At 36.7% G+C, this 16,326-nt stretch overlaps 1 protein-coding gene across 1 annotated transcript in view; it reads right to left on the bottom strand.

Annotated features, from left to right (window-relative positions):
* Positions 1-2,654: 2,654 nt before the first annotated feature.
* LOC113118101 (xaa-Pro dipeptidase-like) overlaps positions 2,655-16,326 on the bottom strand; it is a 52,803-nt gene continuing 39,131 nt past the window's right edge. Inside the window, exons 10-15 of the mRNA XM_026287012.1 lie at positions 8,606-8,674; positions 7,770-7,847; positions 6,780-6,928; positions 5,608-5,792; positions 4,129-4,320; positions 2,655-3,148 (exon numbers count right to left, since the gene is read on the bottom strand). Coding sequence (XP_026142797.1) covers positions 3,005-3,148; positions 4,129-4,320; positions 5,608-5,792; positions 6,780-6,928; positions 7,770-7,847; positions 8,606-8,674 — 817 coding nt within the window. The 3' untranslated portion in view covers positions 2,655-3,004. The remainder of the gene's footprint in view (positions 3,149-4,128; positions 4,321-5,607; positions 5,793-6,779; positions 6,929-7,769; positions 7,848-8,605; positions 8,675-16,326) is intronic.

Here is a 16,326-nt window from a genome sequence, read left to right as displayed (position 1 = left end):
GTATATTACCTGTAGCACTGAATTGCAGTACACAAGGTATACCGAAAAAAAACATCATCATAGTTTTGTTTTAAAGTATTTTGCCTAAAGATGAAGGAAATATATTTAAGATTTCTGAAGGAGGTCTACTTGAAATTAACCTCAAGTTCAAAGAAGAATCAGCTTGCTGTGTTTGTACCATTCGTTTTATGATGCACCGTATATGATGCGCTCATCTCATACTCCTAATATACTATTACATTTAGATTTGGATGTTAACAGAAGTCTGTCTAACCATTCTTTGAATATACTGAACAAACAGAGGACACTGGAGAGAGAGTACTGGCGTATCGCAAGTTTTCTTTTTTATATACTTTCTAATGTACAACTATCTGACCATTGGTAGAAACACAATGTATACTGCTAAAAATAGTGCACAGGATTTACTTTAATCCATTTTCATTCAGAAATTGCAAGAAGAAGAAGAAAAAAAACTATCCTGTAAATTTTCCTGTAAAATGTACAAACTCGGTCCACAAGAGGACGCTGGACATAGACCGGACAGCTTATATGGTTGATTTTTGCAGGAGGTTTTTTTGGCTAGTTACAGGCAATTACTGTAAGTTGTTGGTAAAAGACAGAACACAGTTAAACCCCACTGACATATATACATCATAATAATGTAATGAGTCAGATCACAGTCTGGCATCAATATGACCGAGAAGAGAAATCTAAGAAATTCATTAAAGTCTGGTCAGGCGATATACAGATCTCGAGCTCTTCACGGCTTGAGCTCTGTGTGAAAGAGACAAAACACAAACTGCTGTTATATCCATGATTTCAAGAGTAAACAAATATACACAAATAAAGCACATCAGCTGCTATTAGATGATGAAATTCAACCTCTTACATGCATAAACACAGCATGAATAAATAAATAAAAAATGTATGTATTCCTATATTTTGTTTATTGATGACCAAATCCATGTTGTGGTAAATACAGTTAAATCATTTTTAAAGATGGAAGATGAAGGTAATTATATATATATATATATATATATATATATATATATATATAAGGCTATTATAATGATTCATTCATTTGAAACCATTTCTACTGATAGCTATTTTGGAAGAATGAAGGTTTATTGAATGTTGTACCTCACATGCTCTTCTTTTCTAGTCTTGCTGACCAGTGATTTCCAGATTTCCAAACCCTTCCTCCAGATCAGTTTTTTCAGGCCTTTTTGTTTTTGGCAGAACTTCTCTTCTTCTCGCAGCTCTTCTTTTTCTAGAGCTTCGTTTTCGTTTTCTGTTTCTTCTTTTTCTAGAGCTTCGTTTTCTGTTTCTGGCTCTTCTTTTAATTCTCCGACCTTTTAGTTTGTTCTTTTCTGCTTTCTTTCTCAGATCTACTTTTGCGTCTTCCGTTTTGTTTTCCAGATCTTTATCTTCCAGACCATCAGTTCTTTCTTCAAGATGTCTTGCTCCATGTTCACCTGAAATGTCAGCACTCTGTCCTTCATCAGCCATTTCTAGTCAGTGCTTGTGTGAAGATAGTTAACCTCCTCATCCTTATAAACCCTTGTGATTGTGCAAACCATAGTTCTGCACATTATTGATTCACTACACAGATGAACACGTATCTCCAGACTGGTTTGTCCATATGAATCTGAAACTGAAACCACGGTACTAAACTATTCAGTTTTATACGAGTGAATCCTGATTGTTAGGTTTCGAAGTTTCACACTGTACTTTCATAAACCCTGAGTTAATGTTAATATTTTTGGACCATAATTGCACAAACAAACGTCTCTCTCTTCTTCACTCCTGCAGAAGCGGTGCACATCTGGTTTAGATGGTTTGATAATATAAATGCACCAGTATGCAAATATGACTCATTCAGGAATGAAAATCATTCAACATCTCACACGACCAGACCTACAACAACACACCTAAGAGTGCCCGCCCTTATTTAAAAAATGAAACCACGTCATCTGGAAGATTTCAGAGAAGAGCTGAGCTTTCACGAGAACCACAACTGAACGGCTGGAAACAATCTACAGAAAAAAAACGTTACATGATGACATGCGTGAGACCAAAATAGAATTCAAAATAGAAGTAGCATTAGAAGTAGAATTCTAGAATTGATCTAACGATATGCGAGCTAACATTATCCAACGTCACTCAACTGATGGTTATTTTAGACAAACAACAATTACCCAGAAGGTAACATTGAGTGAGTTATATTTAAGACACTCCTTTCTGTGGATGCCAAAATGACTTGCACCATTGCTATGATGTGAACACGATCAATGATGCACCCTCTGATTTACCGGAAAGAAGTTCATTTAAAGGAAGTCAGGTGATTAAACAGCTATCTTTGTACTGTAACACACTCAATCTATTGGTTTATATGCATGCATCTAAGGCAATACTTACTTCAGCAACATTTCTAATCTGACAATAATACGGTTCTTTAGGTGAAATCATATATTAACGGTTAATTAAAAAAATGTTTGTCTCACTGCAACACAGCACTTCATTCCTACTGTCACATTGAGCGTCTGGATCTTTGCTCTCTGCTATTCCATCAATTTCAGTTTGAGTTTATTATTTGAGGTTTGACTGACGTTATTTTCAGAACGAGTAAATATCAATTCACACACGATTCTAAATGATGCTAGAAAAATCAGACCTTTATTAAAAATAAGCATTGCATTGTCTTACAAACTTGCAAAAGGCATACAGAATGATGCGAATGAATTGAGTAAAGTTCAGAGCTGCTGTTATTAAGAATATCAAGCTCTGACGATTAAAACACAAAGTGTTACACGGCTGCTACATGAAAGCATAAATGATCCTGTAAATTAATTCACTGACTCACATCAAAGAAGTCAAAGAACAGCTGTCACGTGATTGATTGATTTCCCTTTATAATGTGAAATATCAAAGCCATTCCTTTACTCAGATACATGTGTAAGTCTGATATGTTGAAGAAAAGGAGTGTCGTGATGTCATCATCTCTTCAGAGTTTCTGGCTGCTGATGGGACTGAAGGGTTTGGACGTTTCATCCGCCATGAAGGCCTCGATCTCCTCCACGGTTCGAGGAACGCAGGTCAGCAGCTCCACGCCGTCAGCTGTCACCGCGATATCATCCTCAATACGCACCTGAGACAGAGACACACACACACACACGATGATCAATACTCACAAAAATAATGTCTGGACTTTCAGAAATGTATTTGAAACAATAGAACTTTAGTGCTTTTGATTAAAACGTTATATGAGGATAAAACACTGTATGTGACCCTAGAGCACAAAACCAGTCTTAAGTGTCCATTTTCAAAGCTTTCCAGTGATGTCTGGTTTATTAGGATCAGACGATATTTGTTTGAGATAGAACTATTTTAAAATCTGGAATCTGAGTGTGCAAAAAAATTTTAATATTGAGAAAATCACCTTTAAAGTTGTTCCAATGAAGTTCTTAGCAATGCATATTACTAATCGAAATTAAGTTTTGATATAATTACGGAAGGAAAAGTTCAAAATATCTTCATGGAACATGATCTTTCCTTAATATCCTAATGATTTTTGGCATAAAAGAAAAATGTATAATTTTGACACATGCAATGTTTTTTTTTTTTTAGCTATTGCTACAAATATACCCCAGAGACTTCAAACTGCTTTTGTGCTGCAGGGTCACATATATATATAAACACACACACACACACACACACACACACACACACACACACACACACACACACACACACACACACACACACATGCTTATATAATGTTTTTATGTGCATTATATATTTATATAATTAATGATATGTTTAATTGTATACAAATTACAGCATTTAATATTATATATTCAGTATTGTTTCAAACATCTGAGCTTTAGTGCTTTTGATAAATTAATAATATATGGATATAATTTATGTGTGATTATGCATAAACAATAGCATATTATACACAGACATATCATCAACCAGTACAAAATCATGTGGTGTTTTAGAAAATAAGGCCCAGTTATGGACTGATCAAGAAATCTGTCATTAGTTTCTTTGTAATAGCATTGATGTGCATCTGCTGGAGCATATACAGTAAGTGGTTTGTGTGTGATAAGTGTGGTGTGATCTGACCCCGCCGAAGCCGCGGAAGCGCGTCAGGACGCCATTATTGATGAAGCCGCACTGCGCCGGGGAGTTGAGTGCTGTATCCAGCAGGTGGTTGATGAAATAGATTCCCGGCTCCACCGTGAGGACCATGCGCTCCTGCACCACACGGCCCATCCGCAGACTCTTCAGCCCCGGCTCGTCAATGCGCTCGATGCCCTGAAACACACACACACACTTCAGCTGCTGCTGTATTTGATTTAATCAGACATCAGAGACAGTGTTTTTGCATTGAAATGTAGTTCATTTAATAAAAAAAAAATATTGTAATACATTTTAATATAAATGTAGTTGGATATTTGGATATAATCTTAAGCTTTATTTTGGCCCTTAAAAAATAGCTTTACAAAGTCAGGAAAATATTTCCCTTGATCTTTTGAAACAAACAAGTTTGATCACTATGAAAACGTCATTTATAGTTTCATATAAAATGAAAACAAAATGATTGTTTTCTAAAATATTAGCACACGGACATTCCATTTGTATAATGCTTTCCAAAATAAACATGGCTGCAGTTTTTCAGAAATGTATAATGTTAATATTTATTATAATAGTGTCTTATAGTTGCATTTAGCAGTTTAGAACTGGACAATAATCTAGCTTCCATGTGACGATGATAAAAACTATCAAGCAACTGAGATTTGCTCTACAGTACAGTACAGTACAGTATATGGCTTTATGTGACCCACTTTTTATGCGTGTGGTAAAAAAGCAATAAACCACAAGAAGCCGTGGTTTACAGTGAATTTATAACAGCTAAGGGCCGTTGTTAGGCATAACACGAAGCGGAGTGCCTAAAACTCTTTTAACTGTTATAAATTCACTGTAAACCATGACTTCTTGGGGCTTACTGCTTTAATAAAATGTTTATTCCATATATACAGTAAGGTTTCATAAAATAAATCAGATAAAAAATATAGATAAATGATATTAATAAAAACAGTATTCTTTCACCAAACAATGTAGTTCTCAGAAACATTTGTGGTTCCAACAAAGTGGTTGCCGAGCAACACTCAAAAGTAAACAAAGGTGTGTGTTTATAGTGAGATTTACAACAGCAACAAACGCAGCTCAGCCAATCAGAATCAAGGACCGGAACTCTCTGATTTATAACATCACATTTAGTATGTGTAACATCTGTTACTTAAATTGATGAATGGTTTCAATTTATAACATTTTGGTGTTTATTTGTTACATTATATTTGTCACCCAAATATTTGTCAACCAAAAAAAAAAAAAAAAAAAAAAAAAAAGATATCCAGCTTTATTGGATACATTTTAAGATTTATCTTTGATTAAAATTCAACCAGGGCTCTAAGATTGTGATGTAGTGACACATAATTATAATTAGCTGATGTGTCTTAACTTCCAGTAATAAAATGCATATGCATATCGCTTGAGTTTTTGTTTCCAACGCTATGGAGTTTTGTTGTGATCAGAACTGACCTCTGGATATCCTCCCACGTCGTGGACGTCGATGCCCAGCAGGTGACCCAGACCGTGTGGCATGAACACAGAGCCCAGGTGAACCTTCAGCATCTCCTCCACGCTCCCACGCAGGATCCCGATCTTCACCAGCTCCTCCAGGTGAACCCGGTCCGCCAGACGATGCATGTCTGTCCACTTCACACCTGAGCATCAGGTCAGAGGTCAGAGGTCAGAGGTCATTTCACAGCTGAGGATTCAGCGCTCAATCAAAGACGGGGTCTGTTTGTTCTTCAGGAAGAGCATTCTTAAATAATAAGTTTGGAAATTGAGAAATTGACTTTTTATTCAGCTGGGATCAACTATATTGATCAAAAGTGACAGTGAAGACATTCATAATGTTACAGGAACACTTCTATTTCAAAAAAAATGTTGTTCTTTTGATCTAATTAAAGAATCCTGAAAAATAACCATGCATCAATTTCCACAAAAATATGAAGCAGCACAGCCGTTTTTAACTACTAATGATCAGAAATGTTTCTTGGGCAGCAAATCAGCATCTTAGAATGATTTCTGAAAGATCATGTGACAGAGTATTGATGCTAAAAAATTCAGCTTTGATCACAATAAAACAAATTCAATCTCGCTATAAATATCACATAGAAAAGTTTTTTGAAATTGCAATAATATTTCACAAATCTCCTGCATTTTTGATCAAATAAATGCCGCTTTTGTCAACAGAAAGGACTAACTACCGTATTTTCCGGACTATATGTCGCACTTTTTTCATAGTTTGGCTGGTCCTGTGACTTATAGTCAGGTTTATAAAAATTAATTTGACATGAACCAGGAGAAATGAACCGAGAGAAATGAACCAATAGAAAACATTACCGTCTCGAGCCACCAGAGGGCGCTCTATGCTGCTCACTGCTCCTGTAGTCTACACTGAACACATAGAGCGCCCTCTCGCGGCTGGAGACGGTAATGTTTTCTTTTGGTTCTTGGTTCTAAATAAATGGGACTTATAGTCCAGTGCAACTTATACATGTTTTTTTTCAGGTGCGACTTATAGGCTGAAAAATACAGTATGTGTCAAAACAGAATCAGAGCAGTTCCTCCATACTGTGAACATGTCATTTGTTTGTCTCTGTAGTCTGAAAGCAGTTTCGGCTGGGATTCTTCTGTGTTTGTACCTGGTTTAATGGCAGCCAACACTGCCCTGGAGGACTTCAGCACGGCTTCATAAATGGCTCTCTGGTCTGCGGTGAACTTGCCGTTGACCGGGAAAGAGCAGGTGATGTCGGAGGAGTAGCAGTAATATTCACCGCCCATGTCAAACAGACTGCCAGGAAAACAATCAGACAGGAAGAGAAGAGTTCTTACAGGAAACCATCCCTCCACACCAGCCTGAGATCACATCTAAACCACTTCTATGATTTGGATTTAGTTTAATGATTTGGTGACAATCATCAAATACTGAGGTTTCTATTCTTGTTCTATTAAAATTAAAATTTAATTAGATAAAATTTTTACATTGCATTTTTTTTTATTACTACAGATTTCAACAAACATTTATGATTTGAAGAAACAATTTAATAGAACTCAATGCACAGGATATTACAAAAAAAGTTTAATAGAATGCAAAGGAAAAAAAACCTAGAAAGCATACTTTAAAATATACAAGTTATAAAAGGAAAAAATCATTATAATTTCTTTAAAAAACTGAAGTGTAATACTAAATATATGAAAGAAATTTTGCTCATCTAAGTATTGCTTTAATTATTATTTGTACGGATATATAATTTTAAATTACGGGGAAAAAAAATCAAACTTACAGAAACCTGTTTTGGTTTTTAAAATTATATTATTATTATTATTATTTTAAAATTTAATATAAAATAGATTACACTGGATGTGAATATAAAATTGAATGCTCTGGTTGTAGTTAATTAGCTGCTACTGTTAATAATTCATGATTTTCTCATTATATCTTAAACGTGCTTGCAAAAATGAAAAATGTGTTTCTAGTTCCTGTCCAGCAGGGGTCAGTGTGCGACTGCTCATAAAGAGATGATGCAGCCTGAACTACTGAAGAGAGAAATATCCAACACTACACTGTCTGCAAAACCAGCAACAATCAACAACAGAACCAATCTGACTGAAGTAATCAAGAAACAACTCACCACATGTCTCCATCCTGGATGGTTTTGTCATTGGGAGCCCCGGCGTGTCCGTAATGCAGGATGGAGGAGTTATTCCCACTGAACAAAATTTATATGTTATTAACATAAAACCCAAAAAACTCAGTCACAGTGAGAAATGCATTAGTGGTACAGTGAAGTTTTGCAATGCTTCTATGTTCAATAATGGTTGCATAAGTACTGAACCTCCTATTGGATTTGTATTTTCAGACATGAAATTACACTCGACTTCCACAGAAAACAAATTGTGCGACAAAACCTCAAATTTAGGTTATTTATTATAACTGATCGTGATGTGCCAGGTCTGAATATGCATGAAAAGTATTTAAGATCCGCAAAGGAAAAAAAAAGGATTCAAATAAGAGTCTGTTCATCACACAATCATATGATTGCAAAACACTTGAAAATAATGCACTTCACTTGCACAACACTGTTATAGTGTGTTTTACATTTTTGCAGGTTAACAAACTTTTTTAAGTAAACTATGCATTTAAGATCAAGTCCAAAACACATCTGAAATATATTTATTCATCCAGATGTTTGGTGTGATTTAACTTTGTAATCCAAGACGTGCTTTTGCTCTGGAGACAAAATGATATCTGACACTAAGAGCTTCTCAGGGAACACACACACAGCGGTAATGATTTCCTCTGGTCTGTTATTGCACTGTAAGTTCTTGTGCTGTTTGTGTAACACTCCTTAAGAACATCAGTAATTACAGCAACAGTCTCTGTGCTGCTGACCAGAACATTTCGTTTTCTGTACGTGGCTGATTCGTGACTTTTCTAATGGTTTGTGTTTGTTAGTGGTGTGTTTACCTTCCACAGATGCAGGTGTATGAGGTGTGTCGCATCCCTCCACGAGCGTAACAGTAATGCTGGAACAGACTGAAACACACACGAGTATCAGACTTTACTCAAAATCAAAACAAATCATAAGAAATTGAATTTTGCATGAAAGAAAATGATGCAACTATACAAATGGTTTGCATTGCATGAACAATTTTCAATGAGAAAATTTAAAAGAAAACAGCAGCGCTTTCATTTTTCCACATTGACCTGCACTACAATTACTAGTTTGTTTAGTGTGTTCCACTCGTCGGCTCTCGTCAGGCTCACGTCGCCAGCAGTTTGCCCGAAAGGGGCTATCGGAGAGAGTAATAACGAGTCAGCGCCAGAGATTTAAAGCAAAAGTGATGAAAACAAGGCGGTACAGACTGTTTAAGAAGGCTGTTTAAATTTTACGTGATCTTTCACAATCATTCTAATACATGAATGTTTTCATAACAACAAAAGCTGCTTAAAATGATTAAAGTTATCAATGTTACTGATATTCGTAATGGTAAGCAAGCGCTGCTTTGTTTACGATTCGTATAGCTGCGTTATTCTTGTATATCTTTGTTTCGGTTTCCCCTCGGCTTTCATCGCCGCTAGTTCTTTGAAGTCAGCTTGGTGTGTTCTGGCCTATAGATTGAAAAAAGTGGCAGCCTCAGAAAACCTTGAGTGATAACTTCATAACTCCAGATCAACAGAACACAGATAACACACTGATGTCAAGCAAAGAGACGAGAGATTTTCATCTGCTGTGCGATAAAACCTACAGACACAGTGAAGGAGAGACCCAAAACATACAGATACTGGGAGATCAGAGAAACATGATCAGCAAACAACACAGCAACACACCAACAACAAGCCAAACGCCATAAAAACCACTCAAACGCCCTAGCAACACACTAACAGCCTTTCAAACCACTCAAACACCCTAACAGCCACTCAAACGCCCTAGCAACACACTAACAGCCACTCAAACGCCCTAGCAACACACTAACAGCCACTCAAACGCCCTAGCAACACACTAACAGCCACTCAAACGCCCTAGCAACACACTAACAGCCACTAAAAAACCCTAGCAACACACTAACAATCACTCAAACACCCTAACAACACACTAACAGTCCCTCAAACGCCCTAGCAACACACTAACAACCACTCAAACGCCCTAGCAACACACTAACAGCCCCTCAAATGCCCTAGCAACACACTAACAACCACTCAAACGCCCTAGCAACACACTAACAGCCTTTCAAACGCCCTAACAACAAACTAACAGCCACTCAAACGCCCTAACAACACACTAACAGCCACTCAAACGCCCTAGCAACACACTAACATCCACTCAAACGCCCTAGCAACACACTAACAGCCACTCAAACGCCCTAGCAACACACTAACAGCCACTCAAACGCCCTAGCAACACACTAACAGCCACTCAAACGCCCTAGCAACACACTAACAGCCCCTCAAACGCCCTAGCAACACACTAACAGCCACTCAAACGCCATAGCAACACATTAACAGTCACTCAAACGCCCTAGCAACACACTAACAGCCACTCTAACGCCCTAGCAACACACTAACAGCCACTCTAATGCCCTAGCAACATACTAACAGCCCCTCAAACGCCCTAGCAACACACTAACAGCCACTCAAACGCCATAGCAACACATTAACAGTCACTCAAACGCCCTAGCAACACACTAACAGCCACTCTAACGCCCTAGCAACACATTAACAGCCCCTCAAACGCCCTAGCAACACACTAACAGCCACTCTAATGCCCTAGCAACACACTAACAGCCCCTCAAACGCCCTAGCAACACACTAACAGCCACTCAAACGCCATAGCAACACATTAACAGTCACTCAAACGCCCTAGCAACACACTAACAGCCACTCAAATGCCATAGCAACACATTAACAGCCCCTCAAACGCCCTAACAACACACTAACAGCCCCTCAAACGCCCTAACAACACACTAACAGCCACTCAAACGCCATAGCAACACATTAACAGCCCCTCAAACGCCCTAGCAACACACTAACGGCCACTCTAACGCCCTAGCAACACATTAACAGCCCCTCAAACGCCCTAGCAACACACTAACAGCCACTCTAACGCCCTAGCAACACACTAACAGCCACTCAAACGCCCTAGCAACACACTAACAGCCACTCAAACGCCCTAGCAACACACTAACAGCCCCTCAAACGCCCTAGCAACACACTAACAGCCACTCTAACGCCCTAGCAACACATTAACAGCCCCTCAAACGCCCTAGCAACACACTAACAGCCACTCTAACGCCCTAGCAACACACTAACAGCCACTCAAACGCCCTAGCAACACACTAACAGCCACTCAAACGCCCTAGCAACACACTAACAGCCCCTCAAACGCCCTAGCAACACACTAACAGCCACTCTAACGCCCTAGCAACACATTAACAGCCCCTCAAACGCCCTAGCAACACACTAACAGCCACTCAAACGCCCTAGCAACACACTAATAGCCACTCTAACACCCTAAAAACACCCTAACAGCCACTCAAACACCCTAACAACACAGTAACAACCACTCAAACAACCTAGCAACACATAACAACCAGTCAAGCACCACAGAGACAGACTTACAATCACTCAGAAACACTCAATCACAATCACAAACAACTACAAACAACACCTCAGCATCATGGCAACAAGTTCCCTCCATAAAATGCAAAATCTACTCTGCTCAAAATATATATTTTTAAAACTAAATATGAGAAAGAGAGATAGAGAGAGAGAGAGAGAGAGAGAGAGAGAGAAGGCAGAAGCATCAAACATCCTTCTCCCAATTTGAGCAAAGAGGACGTGAAATGGATTTCTGAAATTGCTACAGTCCATTTATCTGATTGTGTTTTAATTAAAGCATCACCCGTTGCCATCAGGATGTCAGTGATCGGGACTCATGCTGCCGCCACATGAAACAAACCATCATGACACATCAGATCATCAGAGGACGGGCTCTGAATCACAGCGACGCTCTCATCCTCTAATGGAGCGTCTCTCGACTCTGCTCTGTTTGGGGGTTTCTCCTGTGATCAGCACAGATATGCTTTCAAAAGAACCCCCCCCCCCCCACCCCCACCCAAAACAAACAAACAAATAAATAAATAAAGAAGCGGCCAACTGTCAAGTCTATTTTCCGAGTGATTCAATCACATTTAAGATGTGACAGCTGTTTTAATCTAAAGCATAACTAATAACCAATGTTTTAACAGTTGTCCATCTAAAACTGACTTTTCGTATTAAAATAATAAAATTAAATAGTATCTTCATGACTTCAATGACCTAATTCCCCTCAGATGCTGAAACTAAACAGCATGTGATTATTTCTGCAACTGCTGAAAGCTCATTAATATTCAATGATATGGCACTACATTCTAGCATAACATTGTATCGCAGGAAGTGAGCTTCATCACTCTGGACTACACTGTTACTAACAAACGTATAATACGTTACCTAACCCCAAATTAAATGTGGCTGTAAATAGGGATGGGTACCGAAACCAGGTATTAAAATGGCCTCGGGGCTAAATTATGAAAGACCGGTATCAGTAAGATCTGACGTATCGGTTCTGCTTTCAGTACTGTAGGGGAAAAAATTAAGGTACTATGTATTTTTGCTTAATTATGTTATCGTTCACTTTTTATCTCACCAAACATTTCTAATGTGCGATCATATTAAGACGTTTGTCTGTGATATCTGCGAAATCTCATGCGCACACACACGCAAAAGGGGCCGTTCACATATCACGTCTTTTGCGCACTCAAGTTCGTTATTTCAAATGTAGGCGCGCGGTATGCATGCTCATAATGGAAACGACGCTGTCGCGACGCATCTGCACCGCATTGTGCCTAGCATTTTCCACGCGTTTTTAGACGCGATATGTGAATGGCCACTTACAGTACGAAAACTCCTGCTTAATACAAAGAGTGATGAAGGCGGAGACAGTTAAACGTTCCAAAGTGTGGTTATACTTCACTAGAGTTGATGCAGACAACGCTGGTTGTCATAAGTGCAAAAACATTTTTGCATGTAAGGGCGGAAACACAAGCAATCTGTCAAAGCATCTTTCAAAAGTGCATTATGTGCAGACAGAGAAATGCAAAGTTTTCGGCTGTGTAACACAACACAAAGTACCGATAAGAATACCGTTAAAGTACCGGACCGTTAAGCAGTATCGGTAAGAGTAGTAATACCAGCTAAAATCTTAACGATACCCATCCCTAGCTGTAAACCAGGTTATAAAAGAGTTACAGAAATTATGAACCAACAGAATGAATATTGCACATGAAGCCATTTCTTGTTGTTCTCTTGAGAAAATGCAAACAATAATTGATGGAGCTATAATTAATTTCAGCTCTCGCCAAACAGAAATCACTCAGATGCAGAATGAAAGTTCACAGCATCCATCAGAACATGAAAGGTCGTGTGATGTTAAATTGGCTGATTTCAGAAGACTCTTTTTGACGGTCATGAAAATTATGCTTGGTTTCTTTCCCATTATGAGGAAATTAAGTCGGCGATCAGGGAAACGCTTCCTTCAGGGTTTGATCACGGTGACTGTTTATTATAGATTGTATGATTCAGTTACGCTAGATTAAATCACGCATGTTTTTTAAAGAAGAAAATGTATACTTATTATTATTCAGCAAGGATGCATTAAACTGATCATTTATAACGTTAAAAGAATGATGCTGAAATTTCAGCTTTGATCACAGAAATAAATTACATTTTAACATATATTTACATAGAATTTTTTTTTTTGAATCACAATAATATATATATATTTTAATCAAACAGATGCAGCCTTGGTGAGCAGACCAGCCTTTTCACATTTATATATATTTTTTAAAAACCTTACTGACTCCAAACATTTTAACAGTAGTTTATATTTAGCATGAATTTGAGAAAAGGTTAAATAGATCCATCCATGTCTAAACTAACTTAAGCTTTTCAGCTAGCAACACGCAGTAAAACAGCCTGTGACTGTGCGCTGATCACAAACTGCAATGTGTTAATACAGGCCCTAAAATCAAAACAAACTACAGACGTCTTAAAATTAGTATTAAGTGCTGAAAACTCCTCTCAAATGACAACACCAATTAACAAACCGATGCACAATGCATATATTCTGAACCAAAAAAACTAAGTAGATCACACTTCAAAATAACCACATATACTAACAGTAGGAGCCACACATTTGTTCTGCTCGTAAGGCTGCGTTGATATTATATCTTACGCAGCACTTCATGTGGAAACAGCGGCTCAGAATAGCTCACACACACCCAGAGGACAGAAAAAGCCCAGTTAGAGTCTGAGTGGGCTGATTTAGCCTGAAACCGAGATGCTTTTTCTTTGAAATGCTTCCATTCCTCCGGCATCCCAGACTCCTCCTCTGCAGCGGGATCTCCCTCAGCGCTAGCATCGGTACGGCTCGCCAAACACCGCACTGATCTCCGTCCAACACGCCGGCTTGCCGCAGGGCTCAGGGACACTTCCAGCTTTCTTAGAATCAAAGTCTTACGATAGACTGTCGAGAAACGAGACTCACGTGTGGGAGAACCTCAACTGCTCTTTCTGACATCTACACACTGATTTGGGATTGTCTGCGCTGGGAGCATCCTCTAATGTGCACTAACATGCATGGTACACAACCATGTGGAAATTATCCATTTGTGAATGTGACCATTTTTTTAGTAGTACACTGAAAAAAATATTTCATTCATCCAATTAAAAAATGTAGGGTAATGATTCACATATATATTTTTTTTTACTAGAGCAAATGAAAAATAAATAACTAAGAGATAAAATAAGCATTTTTTTCAGTGTAGATACAAACTTTTTTTTCTTTGAGCTTCTCTATATATTTTACATTTCATCAGCACATTCACAGTTACTAATCAAATGAAATGCAAATAATTTATAATTAAATTAATTCTATATTAAAGAATTTATTTTTGTTTATGATTTAAGTTTCTTTTTTTTCTTTTTAGTTTGCACATGTATGACTTAATGAATGCATAGTTTTTTTTACTATTTTTACTTATTTATTTTTCTTCACATTTTTTATGACTTAACTAATTGCTTTTATTAATTTTACATTATTTTAATACAATTTCCATTTTTATGGTTTAATTATTTTTTTCCCATTATATTTGGTTTTATTTCAGAATTACTTTAACTTATTTAGGATTTGATTAATTTCTAGTAAGTGTTAAACCTAAATTTATATTTTTACAACTGAACTAATGTTTAGGGTATATTTTAAAATAAGTAACTTTATGTATTTATGATTTAATTAATTTCTAATAAGTGTTTTTATTTTAATAAATATATTTTTTAGTGGTTTTAAATTATTTGCATTTATGACCTAATTAATGTTTAGTGTTTTATTGTGATTGTTTTTATTTAAAAATAAAGTAACCTTACATATACATGATTTAATTCTTTAATTTATTTACATTTAAAAATATTTTACATTTTATGATTGAATTTTTAGTGAGCATTTTTATTTTTATTTGAAGATATTACATTTTTATGATTTAATTTTTAGAAAGCGTTTTATTTCGTCTTTTAAAATGACTTGACTTTGACACATTTATGTTTTAATGAATTCTTAGCTTTTCATCCACTCACAAACCCCTGTAGTTCCTCCCTGCTTTAGAGGAATGACGATGTACCACAAAAACAAACAACATGAGGACCGATATCCCATCATGCTCTGGTGTTTTGGGGCTGTGGTGCACCTGGAAGAACATCTCGGCTGTGCATTACGCAGTCTGACCATCTGCAGCTCCTCTTGAAATAAACAATCACGCAGCAGTTTTCACAAGTACTGAGCACTTCAACATCGGGACCGTTCTGATTTTAACTCCCTTTCTGTTGTTCAGTTCCGCCCAAGTTCATCTGTTCAAACAGAGCTGCTCCAGATACAGAAACAACAGAAGTTCATCTCACTCAGGTGTGATGATGCATAATTCATTCTTCATGCACATGTGTAATGACCCAAAAATAAACACTGCATCCTCACATCACAATGCCTTGTTTTAGGCTCAACTGGTGCATTTACAGAAATGTCTGTGCACAGTTCCTGTATATAAACACTGAATAAAGTACATTTCTCACACTTGTGTGGTTTCAAACCCAAATGATTTTCTGCAGTGGTGACATTTTTAACATTATATTAATATTATATTCATATTAATATTATATTAACATTACTATTAGATTTTAATTGCACATTTTATGATTTAAATATTAAGTGTTATTTATTTTATTTTAATTTTCCCATATTATAATATATTATAATAATTATTATAATATTGTGATTAAATAAGATTTTTAGTAATCGTTTTGGATCTGTTTTATTTAAGATTTCTTTTGACAAATATTTTTAATGAAGTGCTTCATTTTAAATAATTTTCATTTTTTTTATTTTAAGTGTTATTATTTTTAAGTTACTTTTACATTAGGACTTAATTTGAAAATAAATTCTGAAAAAAAAAATGTTAATTTACTTAAAAATTACTTATGAATTTAATATTTTTATGAAGTGTTTTTATTTTAAGATTATGCAATTTTATATTATGATGTCATACAATTTAGCAAGTGTTTTATTTTGATTATTATATTTTAATATACATTTTATTTTATAT

The sequence above is a fragment of the Carassius auratus genome, chromosome 18, assembly GCF_003368295.1.
Source record: "Carassius auratus strain Wakin chromosome 18, ASM336829v1, whole genome shotgun sequence".
Taxonomy (NCBI): domain Eukaryota; kingdom Metazoa; phylum Chordata; class Actinopteri; order Cypriniformes; family Cyprinidae; genus Carassius; species Carassius auratus.
The sequence above is the reverse complement of the archived record's forward strand: the minus strand, read 5'-3'. Positions and strand labels throughout refer to the sequence as shown.